This window comes from Dermacentor silvarum, chromosome 5 (genome assembly GCF_013339745.2).
Source record: "Dermacentor silvarum isolate Dsil-2018 chromosome 5, BIME_Dsil_1.4, whole genome shotgun sequence".
Lineage (NCBI taxonomy): Eukaryota > Metazoa > Arthropoda > Arachnida > Ixodida > Ixodidae > Dermacentor > Dermacentor silvarum.
The window spans coordinates 66,551,807-66,575,868 of NC_051158.1; the positions used below are offsets into that span (position 1 = coordinate 66,551,807).

The 24,062-nt window shown below is 44.3% G+C and overlaps 1 protein-coding gene, 1 long non-coding RNA gene and 1 other non-coding gene across 3 annotated transcripts; all 3 read right to left on the reverse strand.

Moving 5' to 3' along the window:
* Position 1: 1 nt before the first annotated feature.
* LOC125945840 (uncharacterized) lies at positions 2 to 3,964 on the reverse strand. Its single transcript, XR_007467148.1, has 2 exons — positions 3,832 to 3,964; positions 2 to 1,185 (listed from the first exon to the last, which is right to left on the reverse strand). It is a non-coding gene; the product is annotated as an uncharacterized LOC125945840 (long non-coding RNA).
* A 2,062-nt stretch (positions 3,965 to 6,026) lies between these two features.
* Positions 6,027 to 13,934, reverse strand: LOC119453431 (THAP domain-containing protein 3-like). The gene is made up of 11 exons (XM_049667951.1): positions 13,886 to 13,934; positions 12,993 to 13,120; positions 12,786 to 12,923; positions 11,349 to 11,475; positions 11,106 to 11,156; positions 10,957 to 11,016; positions 10,814 to 10,873; positions 10,452 to 10,511; positions 10,316 to 10,393; positions 9,838 to 10,209; positions 6,027 to 8,296 (listed from the first exon to the last, which is right to left on the reverse strand). Exons 1-10 carry the CDS (start codon positions 13,932 to 13,934, stop codon positions 10,052 to 10,054), a joined length of 909 nt encoding a protein of 302 aa, XP_049523908.1. The 3' UTR covers positions 6,027 to 8,296; positions 9,838 to 10,051.
* Positions 13,443 to 13,606, reverse strand: LOC119454693 (U1 spliceosomal RNA). Its single transcript, XR_005192624.1, has one exon. It is a non-coding gene; the product is annotated as a U1 spliceosomal RNA (small nuclear RNA).
* Positions 13,935 to 24,062: the final 10,128 nt, after the last annotated feature.

Genomic DNA, 24,062 nt, shown 5'->3' on the forward strand with positions numbered 1-24,062 from the left:
ATACAGAAAGTAATGCCTCCAAGGTGATACCTTTATTTGTGTTTGACGGATAGCATCAATACAGGTGTCAGTGGTAAGCTTGCAATGTGAGCTACAAATGGTGGCATCATTTTTCAACATACTAGTCCCCATTACGGGCAACACACTTGAGCCAACACAAAACAAGGTTTTTCATGCCATCGGCGAAGAACTGTGGTGGCTGCTGGCGACACCATTGCCGAACTGCTGCTTCCACCTCCGCGTCACAACTGTGACGTTGGCCCTTAAGGTGACCCTTAAGTTTGGGGAAGAGCCAAAAGTCACAGGGCGCAAGATCCGGACTATGGGCAGGATGAGGCAAAATGGCCGTGAACCTAAGGTGCTGCAGTGCTTCCCGAGTTTTGTGCCTTGTGTGCGGACAAGCATTGTTGTGGTGCACAATTGCCTGTTTACCTTTGCGAGTGCGTTGCAATCTGGCCCGCAGCCGCTTTAGGGTGTCAACGCAGCGCTATGAGTTTATTGTCTGACCGTTTCGCAAAAATTCAGTATACACGACACCATCCGAATCCCAGAAGAGGGTCAACAACACTTTGCCAGCCGATGGGACAACTTTGAATTTTTTGGTGGAGCAGAGGACGTGTGGTGGTACTCCATCAACTGACGCTTCGTTTCCGGATCGTAATGGTGTGACTACGACTCGTTGCCAGTAACAATTCTGCAAAGAAAGTTGTCACCTTCCTGTTCATATAGCAGGACCAGCCACCGACAGATTCTCTTCCTCGACTCTTTCATGTCAGTCGTCAGTTGCCGTGGTACCCAACGAGCACATATCTTCTTGTAATGCAGGAGGTCATGTGGTTCACTGAACCAATGGAAATGGCGAGTGTTGTTGCGATCTCGTGTTGCTTGATCCTGCGAGTGCCCCGAATCAACTCGTCCACCTGATGTTGATGATCCTCATCAGAGGACGTTGCGGGCCGCCCACTTCGGTACTGATCCTGGAGATTTGATGCGGCTGGATTTTAGTCTTTCACAATCCTTGCCTGCCTCCGCACAGTGCTGACATCAACACAGGCATCCCCACAAACTGCAGTCAGACGGCGATGAATGTTGATAGGCGCACAACCTTCCACAGTCAGAAATTCAATTACAGCCTGCTGTTTCAACCGGACGTCACCACTAGATGCCATGCATTGCTCGATTACTCTGGAACGAGAAGAGATAGGAAGGTAAGGCAAGTGACATTCTATGGCTTAAACAACAGTGCATTAATGATAAAGAGTTCAAATTGTTTGCAGTACTATTGCGAAAGTAGTGGGCTTGGAGGCATTACTTTCTGAATCGCCCTCGTACGTGCTGAAATCACGATTTAATTATAAGGCACGCCTTAGTGAGGGACTCTGGATTAATTCTGATTGCCTGGGGTTCTTTAACGTACACCCAATGCATGGTCCACTGTTTTTGCATTTCACCCTCGTCGAAATGCAGCCACTGCGTCCAGAATTCGATACCGCGATTTCATGCTCAGCAGTACAACACCATAGCCGCTAAGCAACCACGGCAGGTATCCAACCAACCTTAAAAACTGCTGGTGTTGAAATAATGTCATGGCTGCTGTGTTTTGACCACCACCTATTCTTGTTGCTTCCAACTGCAAGCACTGTGGCGCTCTCTAAAACACCAGAAAGATGCTAAGGTGTGTGACTCATTGATAGGTCATAACACAGAGGATATGAGGTCCTAGAAAGGTAATTAATAGGAACCATAGTTATTTCTCTAACTACCTTGCACATAATATGGAAGTTATTAGGTAACACAACAATGATAAGGCCCCTGTGCCATCTAGACACAGCACAAATTAGGTTGAATAGTCGTGATTAGTGGTCAGCAGATATCTTCGTGTGCTGACATCCTCACTGCAAAAACAATGGGTATCCTAGCCAACGCCCTGATTAGCTCTACTGCTTTCACCGCAGACAGAACTCCCTGCTCTAGCTGCAGTACCGACTGCCTAGCTGTTGTTGGAAGGCTGTGGGGCTTTACATCGAGCAAACGAAACTTGATACAAAAACTGAATTTGAAAACAGTAAGCTTGTTAATGGACTACACTTCAACGGTCATATCACTGCACGCAGATGCTGCAGAATAAATGACCATTTTAAAATTTGTGACGAAAGTTTGCATTGCAGAAATGAAAAGGATTGTAGCGGGCAATGTACTACCCAGAGCACTGACAAAGAATAGAGATTTGAAGGTTTTGAAAAGTTATTTGCCTTGGGCTTCGTGTTCCTACAGGATGTCTTAAGGGGTGAGTACAGTGCAGCTCACTGCTAAATGGAACACGAGTGTAGAACACATGAAAATTTTTCCCCTTATGGCAAGTGTACAATAGCCCAATTTTCAGTGCACTAATGGACCTTTACAAAATACAAAGCCATAGCTGGCTTCTAATGGTCACACAGAAGGCATTATGGAAGAAGCGTGCACCAGTGCAATGCATGGCTCGCTAGAATGTGTCGTTTGTATATTCGCAAGTCCGGATAAAGTGGTCACTGTGCAAACTTGAGCCACTAATCCCACCAGTATGCTTGCTTGTGTTGGTGCTTTTGTTTAATTTTTGTGCCACTGTATGAGTATCAGCTAGTGGTATCAACACAATGCTGACAAGATGAGGCGGTGGATGGACGTGCTGCATTCCTGGCAGTGAAACAACACACTGGAGCATGGCTACGTTTCCTTACATTATTTACCCCCAAAAATTAGAAACTGAAGGAATAGGAGCTGCCCTTGAAGCTGGAAGTAACATTTATGATTACAGTGCAGCTTGCCCTTCCTCAGGTACACTAGTGATCACACTGCCAAAGAGTTGTCAGCATAGCACTCCGTGGATGCAGAGTGTTTTTATCTGAAGTAGTCTACAGGCGACACTCCAAGCATTGGCACACCAAAATTTACACACAAGCTGTGGTGGAACACTTCTGCTCTCGCGTTTGTTGTGGCAACATTCTCAATGTTGAAGGCCATGTGCTTTGTCTATGTGGATGTAGTAGCAAATATGCTGTAATTTTTCTTCAATCTCCTTTTGCCTTGATAATATTTCTCCTAAATGTGACGTTGTCAGCCGCTTTGATCTTTCAGTGCGAATTCTCTCACTGCTGCTTTGTTGCCTTGTGCTTGCTTTTAGTTCTCGTGCCTCATCGAGTGATAGTGAACAACCATTTGTTTCATATGTGGAAGGCATATATACTGGTCATGGGACCCTTGCTGGCAACTTTATTGGGAGGGGTGCAAAGCTCATCTCGAAGGGTGCGTCGGACATTTCCACAGGCTGAAATTTGGCATCTTGTAGCACGCATGCCAGCATAGGATTGATCTGATGCTTCTTGAGTGTGTCATAAAGGCCCTTGAGATCCTCTTCTGTAAGTTTTACTCTTACGTCATTTGTGTCAGCTCTCCGTGCCTTGGTTTTCTTTGGCTCATGCTTTACAAAGCTGAGCTCTGAGGAATGCAAGCACTGCAGGTGAGATTTTTTTTCCACCTGTGCCCCAAGTTCGAGCTCTGGTTGTACGCGGTCTACTCTCAGCCAGATAGCATACACCTGACCGCACAGAATCAAGTAACACCCACAGAAGGGCAGCTACATGCTTGCAAACACCTTCTGCCCCAACCCGACATTCGCATCCGGCTTCAGCAACATTACCATCACTCTGTACAACAGCAGCCACTTTTATAGTACTACCTCTTGAACAAAGTAAAGGTGGTTTCCACAATGGCCTTCAGCCATATGTGGTCCCCAGCTTAGACAACAATGCATCGTGTACTTTATCCACTTTGAGAATTCTGTAACCTAACTTTGCATGTTTGGTTGCACCGTGCCTGGTTTCGTGGGCAGTGACATTGGCCCTCGCAGGATGACAAAGAAAAATCTGCTTTGTCCAGGGACCCTTGGGGGCCCTCTAGCAGTCGTGCCACTTTCAGAGAGCACACCCGCAAACTAAACGGAAAAGTATATTAAAATAAAACGGTCGCAGGGACATAATTTAGTTTTACATTAGATGTCGCTACCTTCAAACACGAAAGGCTCATTCTTGTATATTTTGTTTGCAAGGGCAAAATACTACGGCTACGCGAGGCCGCATGTGAAGTGTACGCATGTTATTTACTGAGGTCACGTAAATTCGGAGGGTCGATTATTAACAGGCATCACGCGTGGAAGTACTGACGTCGTCCGACGACGGACTGATCCACGCTAATACATATGCGTCTTTGTCACGCACTATTCAAATAGAGGCGTGAATGCGCGCGAGGCATCAGCAGGTGCCCTCGAATCACGTCTGGACGGCTTAACTATCATGCCTCAATCACGCTCGGCTTTTAGCGACCGCATCACACACGCCGCGTATCTGAGAATGCAGTCGCCGTCGCGTTGCTTAACACATTGTATCAGCCTCGTCCCTGAAGATCTCGCCACAAGCAGCGATTCGTCGGGATTAAAAACCCGCTCTGTGTGATCGCGGTAGGAGTGGTACGAGCGAGCGCCAGCCCATATATTCGCACCGACGCAATTAACACAAAGTAAGAGTACGCTAGTTGTCAGCGATGCATCGTGGTAACTCAGTTCAGCCGCGTCTCTTGATGCGATTGAGTGCCTCCGCGGATACAACGTGGCTTTCTCTTTCGCAAGGCCGCCTTGCACGGTGTAAACACGAATGAAAACCCTTCTGTCACCGCGACCGACCGCGACGTAGTGTGCAAGCACCTGCAAGCACAGACGAAGCAGACGACGTTGGCCTAGCTCAGAGCACTATGATGCACTAGGGCCGACTGGGGGGCACACACGACTTTTTCAGGAATATTCGGAAATTCATGAAATTATTTTCTGTGAACCGTAAAGGTTCATTGTGGTTGGTGGCATTGGCACCTTTCTACAACCCGCGGCTTGTCGTGTTTGCGTACAAAATACCCTGGCCAGCGTTGGTGTCCCCGTTGTCGCTCTGCCTTGTGAAACTTGACGTGAACGTTGACAATGCTAACATATGCGTAACTTTTATGCTCTTATAAGTCATAACTTATCTACCTACTTAAAGGACATATTTAGAAGAAGAAAGCGTAAATAATTACATCGTAAATTAAGACTACCAAAGTTATATTTATGAAAAATCCATTTGAGTAGCTCGCTAGTAGCCAGAGAAACTCGGCGAGTCTTGAAGGATAGGGTGGTGAAGCGAGACCAGCGGCCACGTAAATTTGTTGAGATTACCGCGACCAGCCAGCCGGTGTCTCCAGGGGGCTGGCGTGGGCTTCGCTCGTGCCTACCTGCATTTTTTGGGAGGGGATCGCGTTCGCGCTGTACCCCTATTGTTGAAATCGAAGACGAGAACTTATAGTTACGCCTGATTGGCGAAGCATCGATTTGATACGTACCAAATTGACGGACATGCATACGAAGGATAGTACTTTTATTGGTTGTATCGCCTTGTAAACATTCGCGTGCTGACTAAAAGCATAGTTTCAGCCACGGCCGCTGGATAAAAAAAGTCGGCCCTTCCCCAGTCGAGAAAATGGGGGTAAGAAAAGCTTAACGTGTGTGTATTTAACCTTCGTCAGGGTAATGTAAAGTTAACGGTAATAAAACAAACGTTTACTAAATGTATGCATCAACGTACAACGCAACGGAAGCAACAGTTGCACGAAAGGGAAAAAAGTAGAAGGAAAGGGAACGAAAATTAGTAGGGAAGGGAAAGTAGTAGGTCAAGTACACACATGACAACCTTCGCTTACCCCAATTTTCTCGACAGTCAAAAAAAAAAATAATAATAAATTGCCTATTGAGTCCGATTGGACTTGCCAATTGGAATCAACCGGGCCCATTGGGAACTCCTTACCTCCAATTGGTTACGATTGAGTCAGGGATGCAACCAATTTGAGTCCAATTGGACTTGCAAGTTTGAACCAGTTAGGCCCACCTTACATATTAATCCCAACTGAGTCTAATTGGACTACCAATAGGAATAAACTATTGCGAAATAGTTTATTAAGCCCAACTGTAGAAAAAACCCAACTGCAAAATCATACTTTCAGTTTATGAACCCATTCAAGGAAACTGGAATGAGTTATAGCTATGCATGCAGTACTAAGGCTATGGCAAACCTGTTTCTGACAGCTGGAAAATTATTTAGGTTTGCTTTGTGGGGTATATGTGTGTATTGGTATTGCCCATTGGTGCAATTGGTCATTCCAACCAATTGGTTTCAAACCAATTGGCACCCATTGGGTACAATTGGTCACTCCAACAAAAACCATTTGGTCACGTTCCAGTTGGTTCAATTGGTCCAGTTATATACTAATTTACGATTGGAAATTTTCCAATTGGTACAAATTGGAAATTTCCCAATTGGAGTCAATTGCGTTTTTTTACAGCGTTTGCAGATCACCTGCAGCAAGTCAAGGCTCGCGTGAAAAGGCATTTCTCAGACTCCCTCTTCGCATGACGCTAGATATCAGAAGAGCGCTAGTGTTGTGGTGTCGCGACGGTCAACTGCGTATGGTCATCGGTCTAAACAGATGCATATATAGCTATGTTAGAAAATGTTTAAAGGCCTGTTTAGCTATGTTCTGGTCCTCCTTTGCCGATTTATTTGGTTTATTCTTCCAAACTTTTGTCTTACTGATTCACCCAGGTGCCGTTTCTCTTGCAATTCGTCCATAAAACTGCTAGTAGGCGATAGTAGTAGGGATATGCGATTTAACAGCACCGGCCGAGAGAGAGCTGTAGGGTTTTGACATTTTGCCTGTTTGTTAAGGTACTGGTATAAAATATTCAGCGCTGCCAAAACAAATTTCAAATGTGAAGTATCAGTCTGGAACATCGATAACACAACTGCAATAAAACGACAACTCACAACTGTTCAGGTGCAATTTTTATTTGAGGTGCCTCCTGAAGTTTCACACGAGAAACATACGGGAAAATAAACGAAGGCATAGGGAAATTGAAGGTCTTAGGTAAAACGCGGTTGTAGAAGAAACTTGTGGAACCCTGGCTGGGGACATGCGCTGCCTTACAACCATACGCATCAGCATCAATAGGAAGGATTAGAATATTCTACCATATTCTGGATACCGCGGCACGCATCCCAATACTCTTGCTTCCGTACTTGCTGTGTGCAGCGTTATGTGCTATCTGAGAAGCCTCCGTTGGAACTGAAATCTGCATTCGTACTCTCAAGAACATACTAACGACTTCTGGCAATATGTTATGAGAAGAAGCAAAAAAAATTTTTGCACGGAAATACTCTGAAGTATGGTCAACTGCAGACGGGCTAACATGGTTTGATAGCAGCTCCTCTCTGTTTGCACGGAAAAAGTTTTCTGCGACTTTTATGACTTCAACGACACCCGCAGAAGGGCTGGCGAGCGACAGGTGCGACATAGAATAGTTCTTCATCTGAATTAGCCTGCAACTTGCATCACTAGAAGCCAGGGAAGCACTGCAGTGTTCACAATTAAGTCTCTTTGTTATTTTCGATATAACGTACCCTGCTAGGTAAACTGAAGACTCCTCTCTTTCCTTGCTCAAGTCTAGAATGTTACCGCTCCCCTCTTCACTCTGTTGCTTCTCTGCATTCAAGCCTATGAGCAAGAAACCTTCATCGTCTGAGTAACTACTATGCCTACTCGGCTTTAGAAATTGCGCTAACCTTGCACTCCTAAGGCTGCACTTGAATTCGTAGAGGCGTGGAGTGGGGTTTCTTGCACGCATTCTCAACTTTGTTCATTTTCCTGGTCATTTTTCTGAACTACATCATCCAGAAGGTAAATTAGCTGACCTTTAGTCAAGTGATTCCTCAAATTTTTGAGCAAGAGTGGCCATCAGCAAAAACCACAGTTTTCTTCCAGACTCACAGGGGTGAACACAGCTTGTGTGTGGCCTGCTATCTCTTCCCGCATGAATACCGAAAAGGTTCCAGAGTGCCAGGTTCCGACCCTCCATGTCTGAAGTTACCACATGGATTTTAAACCCAATTGACTTGCATGCCATTATGATTTTAATGATTTCCTCCTTCAAAGCTAGAGCACTGAATGAACTGCCTGTTAAAAGATTAACAATAGTTTGTTTCCATCTCGTGGACAGTCCACCCAACAGGAACACTAAGCCGTGAATAGCTAAGGTATCTTCCGGCAGAGAACCATCACATAAAGGCAATGTAGGGGAGCCGACAATACACCGACATGAATGATCGTAAACAAGCCCTGGTGTAAGTTGCATTTCGTCGATCATTAATCTGGCGTGGTGTTCATCAGGTTTCCTGCGGTTCACCTAAGAGAAAAAAAAACGTAATAAACACCTCAGAATAAATACAAAATCCGCCACAGCCACATCTAAATAATCATATATCATTAACGCTACCATCATTTTTGTGAAACAGCAGAAAGAACACAACGTACTAGACACTAGGACGATGACACTAACGGAAGCGCTGATATTCTCCTTGTGTCTACTCTATGTGGTCTTTGTGCTGGTTCATCAAAATTATGAAAGATTAACGAGCCCAGCAGTTAATGTTGCTAAAAGGTAATGCTACCCCCGAATTCAGAAATTTTTCTACAATGTCTTTAATGTTAATTAAATCAAAATAACATAGCATAATGACAAAGTAGCTTGAGGGTATAGTAACTCAATGGAATGAACAGAATCGTTAATGCTATTACCAATTCATAGCAAGCAATCCTCACATTTCTGCCATGTATTATAGGTTTCAAAAATTGCTAATGTAGTGGGGAATATGCATGTAGGCGCCGTGGGCATTGCCATCGCTTCGGCGCGAGACCCGAGCTCGAGCTACGGATGCCAACAGCTAGGACTGTGCCTACAAAGCCACTTGCGATCCCTCGGACGAGTCTCAATAAATCCCCCTTTCATTTGGTGGAAGTGCTGGGTAACCTCGAAAACTGGAACTCCGAAGCCGGACGCTACCCACTGCTACGACCATGCCTGACAACACCACCCAGGAAGATACACCTCAGCCTCCAGCGGTCATCGTTTCTGGTGTGTTGCGCCAGCGTGATCCTGCCGTCTTTAGCGGCACCGATGATCATGACGTGGAGGATTGGTTGTCATCGTACGAGCTGGTAAGCCGGCACAATAAGTGGGACGACGCCACCAAGTTGCATAACGTGTTGTTTTACCTTACCGGCGTCGCGAACCTCTGGTTCCGAAACCACGAACACGATTTCACCACATGGACTGCATTCAAGACCAGTTTTGCAGAAGTGTTCGGGCGTCCCGCTGTGCGCAAGCTTCGCGCTGAACAACGCCTACGTGGGCGCGCGCAACTTCACGGTGAAACGTTCACCAGCTATATTGAAGATGTCATTGACCTGTGTAGGCGGGTGAATTCGTCAATGGCTGAACAGGACAAGATAAAACACATTATGAAAGGCATTGATGAGGACGCCTTTCAAATGTTGTTAGCGAAGGATCCGCGTACTGTGGCTGACGTCATCAACTTGTGCCAAAGTTTTGACGAGCTACGGAAACAACGCATCTTAGCTCGACGCCCACCACCCACGGAAGATTCGCTAACAGCATTGGTTATTGGCGACAACCAGACAACTTTGCTGACTCGGATAAAAGAATTTGTGCGGGAGGAGGTTGCGCGACAGCTCTCCATTTTGCCGACTACGGAGAAGCCTTCTCACTCTTTGGCTCCAGCGATCCGGCAGATGATTCAAGAGCAAGTGACCGAAGCTCTTCCATCTTCGTCTCAGCCGGCTCCCGTGGCCGCACCTCTGACGTATGCTGAGGCGGCTGCACGGGCTCCTCGCCTACATGCATATTCCCCACTACACTAAGCATACCTTCATCCTGAGAGGTTCGAGTATGTCTTGAAGAAGCCCAGGCCGAAACTTGTGAAGGTCTCTAGATGGCGTTGGAGTATACGCTCGGTCGGAAACGGAAAACCGCAACTTTGCAGCAGACAGTACCCTTGGGACCCGCAAGACAGATGAAGCTTGAGCGACTTGACAAGCGTGTTGGCCTCCCACTGCATCCCTTGGGTTGAAAGCTGCTACCTCATTTGGTCATCACTGAAAGATGTTTAATTTTTGACTTCAGCTGTTCCTTTTCTTTTTCACTTTTAAGGTATCTCCTCTTGGAAGCTGCTAGTTTCCTCTTTGATTGTTCTTGAAGGCGCTCCAGCTCTGATATGCGATCTAACAGGGCTTGGTGTGCTGTTAAAGAAAAAAAGACGCATTCCTTGAGACACCAGACACACATTTTATATATACATATTAAAATACGCCCACTTAAGTTTTACGAATTCGTAGCAAAACATACAAGCATGCTCAAGGTCAGATGCAGGAGGCTCTGTTGTCGCCATGCTGCTTACAGATGGTTGCGTGGCTGTTTGGGGACCTGCAAAAAAAGTCTCAGACAATGTCAACAAATATATCTTAGCAAACGTAATATTCACCTTCAGGAAAAGACGGCTGCTCCCTTGAGTCATGAACCTCGGGTTCTTCTACAGTGGGGACTGTAAAGAGGAAGGCAAGCACTGCTTAAATGCCGAGCTCGTGATCCGGCGTATCTGTACTACTACTGCAAGCGTTTTCAGTGGCTGACGATCAATGCGTAGACCGCCATGAACATTACGACCATGTAACTGTCATGCTTGCGCAGAAGAGCAGTGTCTCTTACGAGCATGTTCAGGAGAAGCGAAAAATGGCGTTGAAGACATAATGCTGCCCTCATGCATATGTTTGGCTGTCGAGATGCCTGCGCGAAAAATAATATCACGCAGTGCAAATGCATGTGGTGCTCCGACGCTCTACTCACTATCAGGGATGCAGTGCTCACCACTGGTATCATGAATCGAGGTGTCTTCTTCGATTGGCACTGCAATACACAACCCAAGGAGTCCTGAAAGTCTGAAGCACCCAGCACTGCAAATGCATGTGGTGTGCCGAAGTTCTGCTCACCTTCAGGGATGCACTGCTCACCACTGGTATCATGAATCGAGGTGTCTTCTTCGATTGGCACTGAAATACAAAACCCAAGGAGTCCTGAAAGTCTGAAGCACTGGCTTAAGTATGCGTGGAAATGCAATGCCTCAAAAGAGCATACTCACTGGGCAACTCGGCAGGCACTACAGATGTGACATTGCTCGCAGGTAGATGTGCTGCAGCAAAACAAAATAATTCGTATGCAGCGTGAGAAAATATGATTCCTAACATGAAAAAACATAATTCCTAAAAATGGTCGCGGGTCATCATTACATCGCTAGCTTTTTACTGGGCATCTATACCAAGAGTAAAAGTTTTAAAAGATACTTTTTGTTCATTCTATACAAAGTGCAAGACGTGTCACTCACCACTTTTGTTTGGGAGTGGCAGTGCACTTCGGTGAGAGAAAATTGTCGGAACGGCATTAGGTTTCAATTTCTTCCTCCCGTACTGCTCCAGTATCAGCGGCTCGAACTGATCATAAGTGAAATGCAGCTGCAATATCAAGCAGTATTATTAGGAGCACATATGGTTAGCAATACATTCTGCGTGAAAAAAAAAAGTCACCAAACAATCACCGCTCTATAACGCGATATTCAGCGATAGCTGTTTGGGTATTTATATTTGAAGATATTTTGAGGCTGAGAAAGACCCATTTCATATCTGTTGTTCTAGACCGCTCCTCATTCCTCGGTAACCGTCCACCTCTGTCATTCTCATTTATTCTCAAATTTTACTGAGTCCTTCTTGGTTATAGTCACATTTTTCCCCCGAGTCATTTATTACTCTCCTAATTTTGCTTAGTCTTTCTTAGCCATTCTCAATTTCACCTAGGCATTCTTAGTCATTTTCAATTTTGAAGAATCATTTTCTTATTCATTCTTAGCAATTCAAAATTTTGCTTAGGCCTTCTTAGTCATTTTCAATTTTGGTGAGTCATTCTTACTTATACTAGAGTGACCTAGTAAACTCTACTTATACTCAAATTCACTCAGTCATTCTTAGTAATTCTCGAGTTCACTGAGTCATTCTCAATTCTGCTTTGCGCCATTTTCAATTTTACAGTCATTCTTGGTCTTGCCTTATTTTGCCTAGTCATTCTCCATGTTAATGAGTTTTTCCTAGTCATTTAAACTTGGTTGAGGCATTCTTAATTATTTGTAATTTTCCTGCGTCATTTTAAATTTTGTTGTCATTCTTTTTCATTCTCTATTTTCCGAGGTCATTTTTCGTTATTCTCAATTTCGCTGGCTCATCCATGGTCGTTTTTTAAGTCAGTTATAGCTGAGTCATTATTAATTATTCTCGTTACTTATTCATTCCTAATCACACTCAGTTTTACTTGTCATAGTTAGTCACAGTAATTATTGCATTCAGTTTAGTTATATTCTATATTATATGTTATTATACTACCACGAACTCTTACTACTACTAGTATCCTTTTCTATACACCTTAGACATCTGCCAGACCTCGAGGCTTCACACAGACTATGGATGGTTTGTGCCTTCATGGCCCTCCTAATATATGCTATTGCATTAAAAATCACCTTTGCTATCCTTCGCTAAGCCAGAAGCGCTAGCAACAAAACAAACGTCTGCGTTGCAAGCGTTTTCGCAAGAAATACACACCGAGATTATTAATAAATTGAAGAGCCTATTGGTAGGCGAATTCCGCACATCGTTATTACAACATACACCATCAAACGAAATGAATAACGTTCAAGACGGCGCAAAATGATAAGCGAATTAAGCAAGATTGTTCGCATTCTCATGAACTCGCAATAAGCTTCAAGTATACACAGTACCTCACAGAGCACAGTATGCTTGGTCGGAACGAAGTCCTTACGGCCGATGCTATGAATCCACTTCCTTCTACGCGCGGTGTCATTTTTTCTTCGAGGGATGGTGAACAGCGTGAAGCCATTTTCACGCCGGCTGGCGCACTGAAACGCGCAGCACCCGGGCATAACAAAAACCACATAAAAAGCAGACCTTCAAGAGTCAGAGCGTACCCCTCGTACCCCGACGGAGCTTGACTCGCAACAGAGGCGGCCTGCAAATGGCGCCGACGAAGACGGAGCTTGGCTCGCAACCACGGTGGAAGAATATTTACACCGTGCTCGCAACAGAGGGAGGCGGCCTGCAAATGGCGCCGACGAAAAACCATAAACTCTGCCGGAGGGTAGGGAGAGAGAGATTGTGGTTGTGACGAGGAAGCTGGCGGGCAAGCAAAGCGTCACTCGGCGCGCGTTTCCCGGGCGACGGCCCGAGGCTCGGGCCAATCATCGACCAGTAAAGCAACGATTGAGAGGAGAGCGTGGGAGGCTTTGCGGCGCAGCGGCAGAGTCAACTCACCGTCGATATTTCACCGCAGAGCCCCGGGGGTGCGCCCAGCAGCATCATTACGCTGCAGAACAGTACTCTGGAATCATACCCTACATCTTATCTTTGTTTGAAAGAGTAGGGGGATAGCGCGAACGCAGTCCCCCACTACCAAAAATTGCATGCCCCATCTGCCCCAGTTTGGGGTAGTGGCAGAGGTCAGCACGAGCGCAGTGCAATGCCCGCGCCTCTCTCTGGAGACACCGCCTGGCTGATCACGGTAATCTCGGCACCAGGTAAGTATGCTTTCCGCCGGTCTCGCTTCATCATCCCATCTTTCAGGTCTCACTTTGCTTCTCTGGCTACTAGCAAACTATTCGAACAAATGTTTCATAAATAAAACACTTACTGTCTAAATTTCTTGCGAATTTACTTACGTATTCTTCTTATACACATGTCCTTTAAATGGAAATATTGTATATTTCTTGAATTAAGTTATAGAAGCATAAACGCCACACACATTATTCAATTGTCGACGTTTACGTCAAGTTTCGCATGGCTCACTGGTGGCGGCGCAGCTTACCACCCCTTTTGGCGCCATTGATAGCGGTGACGGCCGTAGGTGTTTGCATGACTCCATGGGTGTTTGCTTTGCGGCGTTTTCAGCCGTAGATGCTTGGAAATGGCATGGCTTTGCATTGAGGAAGGATGCTGTTATATGTTCTATCGGTATGCCACCGTGCTATGCTTGCTAACATGAATCGCAAGCCTTCACCTGCTTGGCTTCAATAACTCGCACGCACAGTGACCGAAAACACGGCTCGGGAGGATCCGGATCGTAGTCCGTACTCCGTGTCGGTTCATGCATGGACGTCGCGCACAGAACACGCGCTGGTGATCGGTTAATTATGTCGTGATTTTATTTACATGAAGGTTCTGCGTAGCCCCCGATACAGACTGCAATTAGTGGATGTATCAGTGCGACGTATCACCCACAAAAGATAGACGAATCAGGAAATCGGGACGTCTCTGTCTCCCTTTTGTCTGTGTTACGCCGCGCTCATTGATTTAATGTGCTGCCCAGATATAGTTATGAATGCCCACCAACTTTCTCACCATTCACTAATCCTGCAATACGAAGAGATTGCCTTATGGGTTAAACGTGGTTTAACTAGCACGAAGGCGTCACTTCGGCATATCGATCGCTCGTCGTGCGCGAACGATCAAGAATGCATATTTGCTTTCTATTAACGGAGGCTGCGCACGCAGTCACGAAGAAAGTTCTCGCATTACAAATATTGAAAATCTACGCGCGGGTTATTTGCTCTCGCAACTGTGCCCGTCCCTCGAAATGTGCAAGAGCGTGGTGCGACTGCAAAACGTTTATCTGTATTCGGGGCTAACAGTGCCGTAGAACAATGGTTGTTTTTATAATAGACAAATTGAAAAGTGAATGTAACACTATTGAATTTCAGCTATTTGTTGATGAGCAACATTTACTCTTTCCATATAAGCCAAAACCATGCACCATGTTGATGCTGCCATTCAGCAAAATCGGCTGTGATGTTTAATGTGTAGCAATAAGTACTTTTTAAGCAATTAAAATTTGCTTCGAACTTAGCGCTGATATATCAGTGACTGTGCGCATGCTCAATACAATTGATGCAACTGAAATCTTTAGAACTTAATAATTGTTTGAAATGGGCATTCAACTTGCACCTTAGCTAACCTAACCTACTGGCCAAAACACATCTAAATCTTTCTGCTTCACATATAACGGTTTTCCTCGTTTCCCGAGGCTCATTTATTTCAACGACAAGTTACAGCAAGGTAACAGTACATACAAACAAGAAGAAACATGGCTCGTACAAGAATTGACATCGAAAGTGCCACTACATATGCGAAGGATGATTTGTAGCAGTGAGATGTTATTGTGAATTGAACATTTGAGATGTCATAAAGTGCCAGCTAAATTGTTAAAATTTTCTCCCTATTAAGTCTTAAGTATAAATGTATACCTACGTAGTGTAGGTATACATAAATGAATCTTTTTTCTTTCTTTCTGTTTTAAACGCGTAAGAATTTCTATGCCTACCCACAAGAAATTCGTCTGTCACGTAAGACGAATGCAATCGCTCATACCTACATAAAGCAGATGCTACAAGCGCTCGGCAAAGTGAAGTGAAAGTGCATATATTCATTCAAATCACCCATACAACATGCAGAACAGCATACATTTCTATAAAGAACAAGCTCAAAACAAGCATCCGAACCATCAATAAAGCATTGCATACCCCCCTCAGTAAATGTAGTGGTGGTTTTGCAACAGCTTCGCTGGACATTCAGTTTGATAAGGACGGATAAGAGATGGTAAGGGTCATATCATGTTCGATGATATGACGATGAGGGTTGGTAAGGGTTTATGCTGGTCGAATCAAGTTTCATAACATTGATAATGACAATGGGCTGTGTGGAGATGAGCTAGTGGCACAATGCTTACGCATACTTAGGCAGCTCCCAGAGGAGTTCCTGCGTGAATTTATATTTTATCGGAGCGTTCTATGCAGATGAAACGAGCTCATTCAATCAGCTGCTCATTTTGTAGCCCATGGCTATGAGGTTGTGCTGCTGAGCTCGATGTTCGATCCAAGCCAACTGGCAGCTGCATTTTGATCGGGCAAAATGCAAAAACACTGGGTACTTAAATTTAGATACACATTTAAAGAACCTCAGGTGGTCAAAATTAATCCGAAGACTCCCACTATGGCATGCTTCACAATAATATTGTGGTTTAATTGGCACATAAAACCCCAGAATTTAATTAAATTTGCCTTTTAGGTGAACGGAGCGAGTTTCTCTGGCTGCTGTTTCTGTGAACTGTCTGTACATTTACCTTGTGTACAATAAAATTCTCCTTATCTGTATGTTAGCAGCAATCTGATGAAGCGTATAGTTTTTGTTATTATTCCTAATTAATTATTTTACAATTATTACCTTAACTATTCAATTTTTACACTTAAGGCAGATATATGTCAATGCTAATACAGAGGTCATTCAGTAAAGATTTCCCCTGACCCACTTCAGTTTGGCATGCACTGAAGGAATTTCACACAGCACTGGGCGTGCGTCTCAATAGGCCAGAGAAAAATAATTATAGCAGCATGGCGCAAACGTACGAGTACAGGGCAGTTAATCATTTTCGCATTCTCAAGGGCAGCACACCCCAACAAATTTTCTTTAAGAGTAACTGACGGTTTATGAGACAGATGTCCCACCGTACGATAAGAACTGCCATTGGCAGTTCAAATGTGGATGAAACTTGGTCGAAACGACAGCAACTTCCGGTCGACCTATTCAGTCATTGATGGGGACACTGCCGCAAAATTGGAGGCCATCATTTGGAAGATCACCGCATAACAATTCAAGAACTAGCTGAAAAGTTCAAGATAAGTGTAGTGTCCATGGGAAATACATTGTTCAAAAACATCTGCCCATGCGAAAGAGGTCAGCGAGTTGGAGTCTTGCTTGCTTTCACCTTTTCACAAGAACCGAGTGACCTGCAGCCGTGAACTTTTGACTACGTGCCTTAAAAAACCAAGATGAATTTTTCGCAACAATGATTACACTGGATGAAACATGGATTCATTATTATGAACCAGAAACTAAATTCCACTATAAACAATGGAAGCACTATGACTCACTGCCCCCCAAAAATGGCACACGTGCAACCTTCAGCCAGCAAGGTGATGTTGACAGTTTTTTGGGGGACCAGCAAGGAGTGGTTATGACAGATTCCTGCCAAGAGGTGCCACCGTAACGAGGACCTGTATTATGCTAACTTACTGACAAAATTAAGGGAACCCATTTGAAAACCAGCAGGGGTATGGCATGCTGTAAAAAGGCGTCCTGCTCTTGCAAGACAGTGCTCCTGGCCACAATTCTCATGTTGCCCAAATAGAAGCCCACTCCTGTGGATATGAAATTCTTCGCCATTCCCACTGCTCCCCCGACCTAGCGCCCTGAAATTTCCATCTAATGAATTTTGAAAAGTAGGCAGTTCCCTGATAATTACATACTCATCGCCAAAGTCAAGTCATGGCTCAAAGGCCAACCTGAGGACTGGAATGGTATCCGCAGCTGCATAAAACGATGGCAGAAGTGTGTGGCGCTCAGTGGCAGTTATGTATGGGGAAAGAGAACTAAATATGCCTAGTTCCCTCCTCTGCTCTCAGAAAGTGGGTCAGGGTGAATCTTTATTGAACGCCCCTCGAATGTTTTAGAACACATTCGAATACATCAATTTCAATTGTTTGCAGCAAATTATTTTTTTACGTGCCTCTTATTTCCGCATTCGAAATTAAAAACATGAACGTAACGCACTTGCCCCCAGCCTTCATCAAGTCAGTCTTCGGCACCTCCTGCGACAGGCCTTCGCAGAGGACGCCTTCCCGACATATCCGACACTGGATCAATGGACCTTACTATTGTTCTCTATCGGACTTCTTGTACAAAATGAATATGTTTGCATATTTATAACAATGTATTTAATATGCCTAAAGGCAGGCTTCCACAGTTTCAAAGAAAAAAAGCCCACGAAATATTTCAAAAGTCGACTCGGCTTCCCTAGCTGTTGTGCGCCAAATTATTTTCGTCATAAATATGACATGTCGAATATTTTTGGTTTGAATGCTATATTCATGCCCATCTTCGGGTTGGCCTTTTGCGCCAAATCGATAGCAATGACCCAAAATACAGTCCTGTGAGAATGACCTGGTATCAATGTATTTGAGACGGAAGAGGCTAGTATTAGTACATCCCTGCCTGTATGTTGGGCAGTCACTTATGGTTGGGCGAAACTGACACTTTTTTTGTTATTGGTAGGATAAACAATATGCTTAGTGCACCTTTTGGGTCTGCCACTATACCTTCTTTTGATGACCAAAATATTATCTGCATTAATAAAGTTGAAAGATCACATGCATAGTAGTCTTAAAGGCACGGACACTTACCACAAAAATATGAATTTAAAGAATCATATAAGCCATTTCACCACATTCGGCTTTTAATTGTTATAATAAACTTCTATTTTTCTGGTCAGTGTCTGTGTCTTTACTCAACTACTGGGCCATGATTATCCATGACCAGAGGAGCTTTCGTCAAACCCTGTTCAAAGTTAGCAGATGGGCAAAATGGCTTAGGTTAGTATTGCATTATGTGCATGCTAAGCCGTTTGTATGAGAGATTTCTTGCAGAACAGATGATTCGGCGAACCACCATGGACGCAAGCATCATTCTACAAATGGCCATAACAGCGCTGCTGTGATTTAAAAGGCTGCTGGACTAAGCGACCATCTGTGATGTAGGGCAGATAACTGTTACTACGTCGGCGTTATCCACAGCAGACATTCTCTTCTTCTCTTCACCTTTCCCTCTCCTTCTCCCTTCCCCCAGTGCAGGGTAGCCAACCGGGCTTAGTCGTGGTTAGCCTCCATACCTTTCATTTATCCTTTACCTCTATCTCAAGCACAGATATGTCATATAAGTCGGAGCCCCACTGCAACTCTCTAAGATGACTGCACTGTGCTACCACTCTGAAAGCGCACAGAACGCTCCAGTGTAAGCGCTTGCATATCATTTCTTGTCACTCACTCACTTTTTTTTTTTTTTGTGCAGAGCATATTCTTCGCTCATTACCAAGGCACAGTGCAGTAGGAAGGTTACAGTGTAGCCTTGCATGGGCTGTGGCATTTGAACTGAGGCCTCCCAGCTCAAAAGCCCCATGATCTGCATTGCACGAGGGAACAACGACCTTCAAGCTATAGCACTCTGACAGTGCACAGCTGGATCGGCTGTGCAATGTCAAAGTGTTAATGAAACGTTTCCAAAATGCCAATTTTTTCTAAGTACTTAATTTTTAGTGCTTGAACAACTTTACTATCTATTTAAAGTACAATAAAATTATCCGAAAGACAGCAGTTTCACTGCCAGATCCTGCGATTCTGTGCTTCATTGATATCATAAGTAAAGTTCCATTCCTCGCTCGCACTGAAGCGCTGTTTAGCCAGAATAACGTTGTTCGTGCAGAGTCTCTGTATATGTACAGGCTTTGTCGCTCCGTATAGAACAGGTATATTAAATAAAACAAGTGCATTAATTAGTTTAGCTGGCCTGAAAAAGAATTTACCCCCTTGTTCAATACGTAGCCTGGAAATCCTGAAAGTCGACAGATGTTGTAGTAATTACGGTACACAAATGATAAAATACAAACTCCCAACCATATTCGAACCATAGTCCGCATATAATAAAATTGAACGAACCAGCAACATAGACATTCATGTAATTAAACTCGGTAACCTGCATCGTATTTATGTCAATAGGGTATGATCAGTGTCTGTTAATTTATGTCTCTACCTTCATCCAACGCCCCACAAACATTAGGATATAACATTATATATATTATTCATATGTGTGCTTGCTTATTTGCACTTAAACTATGTGTATATCTTTGTACCATTGCTGCCCCTGTTGCCAATGGTCATATTGTGTAGGTGGCCAGAGTCCCATCAAGCATGCCACGGCTTTGTTCCCTGGTTTCCCTGTACAATGCATTTTGCATTATACAGAAATAAAGTATTATAAATATATGTGAATATATGAGCGTGTGAGTGTGCGTGCGCTATACTGGTCGCCGCCCTATGAAGCCCCCCTCCACTGAAGGGAGACTCGGCCTTGGAAGATAGCTTGCAATCATTTTGCAGTTATAACTCTTACACGCAAGTGCAAGTGTTATAGCTTAAACAAACAGATAGTTTGTTTTAAAACGACTTCAAACGCCTTTATACACCCATGCATGAACAAAGGTACACATACTACAGGCTTGCCGAAAAAAACAATATATATTCTGAATTTCTTCGTAACTCAGACGCACTGCCACGCAAAAATAATTAAATTTAAATTGATGAGTGCACTGGAAAGTTCGTGCAATGCCAAGATTGCACTGTATACAGTCCAGAATTTGAAGTTATACATTTCTATGCGAAGAATAGTACTCAGTCTCAAGTTAGATTCACATATGCGAAGGAGACAATCGGCTTTGTCGCGGAATCCATGGTCCACTTTTGCTCACGAACCCTTCGCCACACCAAGAAGTCGCGCGTAGCTGGCTTACCCGATTGTAGCCCAACGTAGGTACAGACCGTGGGATTGTATGAGGCATCCACGATAAGACGCGAGGAGCGCGTAATGCCGCCGCGACGCCGTTTTCACGGAGCGTTTTGATCGCACCCCAGGTGTTCTGACGAAAGAATCGCTCCGTAACTCAGCGTTTACCGAAGAAGCTCGCAACTCAAGGTGAAGAAAGAAATAACAGGGGAGGAGTGGGAAAAGTAAGCTGCCCTTCAAATGTGTTTCCCGCTTGGCCTTTGAATGAGTAAGTGTGAATTAGAGTGTACTAGATAATGGTCGAGTGGGCCGAACGGCGCTCTCCCGCTGAGGCGCCGCGTGTGGAAAAATTTTGCGAGGGCGCTGCGAGCGAACTGGATTGGGGCGGAGACGCGCTCCGCGGCATATTCAACGCACTTTCGCTGCGGGCGCCGAGGCCGATTGCGCATAGTACGCTCTTAAAATAGTGCTTTATTTCAACTGCAAATTTATGTTTACACCATCTTGCCAAACATATATATTTGTGGCATGGATTATACAACGCGTCGTCTTCAGTTTTGTTGTCGTTGTCAAGCGCGTCGTCTGCTAGCGAGCGCGCGTTCGCTACGCGGACGCTGGCGGCGCCCAGTTTTTCTCGCAGAACGTCTGTGTAGTACATTTGTTTTTATGTTTTAGTTGCTTTGGTGTGCTCATGACTCTTGACGGCGGGTACCAAAGGTAGTTTCAGTCAAGTGAACCATTGTTTTTAACACTGTCTTCTAAAAGCAACTGGCATCTCTGCAACATGAAGCTACGTACGAAAATTTTGTTATTGATAGCGTGTCATTTTACGCGCGCTTCTTGTCGGTGGATATTGATCAGGAACAATTATCGAAGAAAACAATATGAAAGTGAAATAAACCAGGTTTATTAGCTGCGTGGCGCGAAGAATGACCGATGTATTTCTACGTAATTAAATCAAAGGGTACATTGAGAATGGTACAAATGGTACAGTTGCATACGAAACACGTATTAGTGAATACTGCACATAAAACTCTCATTCGCAGAAATAATATTCATAGCAGGCAATTAAAATTATATATATATATATATATATATATATATATATATATATATATATATATATATATGTGTGTGTGTGTGTGTGTGTGTGTGTGTGTGTGTGTGTGTGTGTGTGTGTGTGTGTGTGTGTGTGTGTGTGTGTGTGTGTGTGTGTGTGTGTGTGTGTGAAAATGTTATTGATATGCTGTACGACGCCGAACAGTCGTTTCCGTACGAATGTAACGCATAACCGCACTATTGCAGTCTCAAAGGTGAGAGACCGATGCAAGTGCGGACTGTTATTCCGAATGATTGTGCTGCCGGAGAGTTGTGGCTGTTGCGCAAAGGCGCAGTTCCTGAAAAAATTAACGCAGGGGTGTTAATAAGTCCGGCTAATAAGCTGCTAATAAGCCCTGATAATAAGTGTAATAAGCTGTCATTCAATATAAATGCCCTGTTTTGGGGCAGCCTGTAAATCTGCTAACTTGATTCAGGCAAGGAAAACTTTTTTTTTTTTGACAGTCTCACCATCTTTGCAACCCATTAAAACTGGGTGCCCCATGTGGTACCACACTTATCTTCTTGAACGAACGCAGCAGATCTACACATATCTGTACGTGTATGTGAGGTATGCCGTTTCTCTAATTGCTTCATTATTGTCGTTATGATAGTGCGTCGAATAACTGAAAGCAGCCGTTTATAATATACAAGCTGCTTAGTTGAGCGGACAGACATTTGGGAATGTCATTACATTTATGTATGAAATATAGGATAAGCGTAACATGTTTTTTCTCGGAAATCAGACTCGAGAATAATTTATTTTGTTTACACTCCTAGCAAAAAGACGAAGAACGAAGCCACCTGTCTTTTTTTTTTTTTTAGTTCAAACAAATTTGTGGGTTTTACGTGGCAAAACCACGATATGAGTATGAGACACCCGGTTTAGATTTCCCCACCTGGGGCTTTTTAACGTGCACCTAAATAGAAGTACACGAGTGTTTTCCATTTGTTCCCATCGAATTCCGCGACGGATTGAACCCGCGAGCTCCAGTTTAGCAACGCAACGCCGTATATCCACTATACCGGGTGTTCGAAATTAAGGTTTAGGGGATTTTTAAAAATCTCCTGTGGCAGTTAGCACAATTCTCATTGATGAGCTGGGTTATTCGAAGAGGCGGACATTAGTAGCACGAGAATCGAAACACCTATTCAACTTATTAACAAAATTGATTAATGAACTTCTTAGTTAATTACTTTACGACACATATTGCAATTTACGAATTGTAGCCGGTGAGGTTGCAAAACGCATCCACTTGAAGTGAATTTCCAGAATGACACCAGAATGACACCGACCGCGATAAATGACCCCGTATCCATTACTCCGCATTCTGTTACGCGAGTAAGGCGGAAACTTGAATAGAATGTTGTGCTGCAGTTTTTTTTTTTTTTTCAATAACGATGCTTCCCGTAAATCTGAGTACCCGCCGCGGGGGCTCAGTTAGCTAAGGCGTTGCGCTGCTGAGGACGAGCTCGCGGAATCGAATCCCGGCCGCGGCGGCCGCATTTCGATGGAGGCGAAATGCAAGAAGCCCGTGTGCTTGCGTTGTAGTGGACATTAATGAACCCCAGGTGGTCAAAATTAATCCGGAGCCCTGCACTACGGCGTGCCTTATAATCAGAACTGGTTTTGACACGTAAAAAACCCCAAAAGAAGAACGAAATCTGAGTACAAGGTGCCGGATGGGGCAGATATGCTTTACTTGTTTGAAGCGGCAAGCAGGAAGGTTACATATGTTTCTCCGTTTGCGTTCCGCAAGACCTACTGATGGAAAACTATATGCGGAACAATACACACGAGAGATACACGCTGCTTGAAGAACGAGAAAAATATTTGTTCTCCGAAGGGAACCGTACAATAACATAGTATAATGAAAGCCGACACTGCGGCCGCAATGCACGGGCAATCACCGAGCGGCATTAAAAAATAAAATGAAGAGAAAGAAAGGCATTTGTTCTTAAGACATATATACATGTCATATTCGATTATGAACACAATTCGAGAGGTCTGAACGCAAATACCAGCGCGCGAAGTAATGCGATTGACGCTGCCGAGCAGTATCGCCAGCAGTTTCCAACGGCGCGACCTTGATGCGGCCCAATCCAGTTCGATCGCAGCGCCGCCACAGTATTTTTCCACGTCGGGCGCCTCACTGCAAAGCATGCGCCGCCCCAGGCGCTCGTCCCACTCGACCATATTCTAGTACACTCTAGTGTGAATGAACATTGCAGAGTAACAAATAGCCCCGCGCACAGCTGGCTGTAATGCAGGCCTAGTGCAGTTTCACGTTAGCCAACACAAACCCGCATTTAAAAATAGCGCGCTTCTTACATGGTTATATGTTGCTTATTAGTCTTTTGTAACTACTCCAAATTCAATACATTTCACACTTGACATTCCTAAAGTGACTTATTTACTACAAAAATTGATTTTAGCTTGAGAAACTGTCGATTAAATGAAGTAAAAGAAGTAGGTAATTAAAGGGGGCAAGGTCTATCAT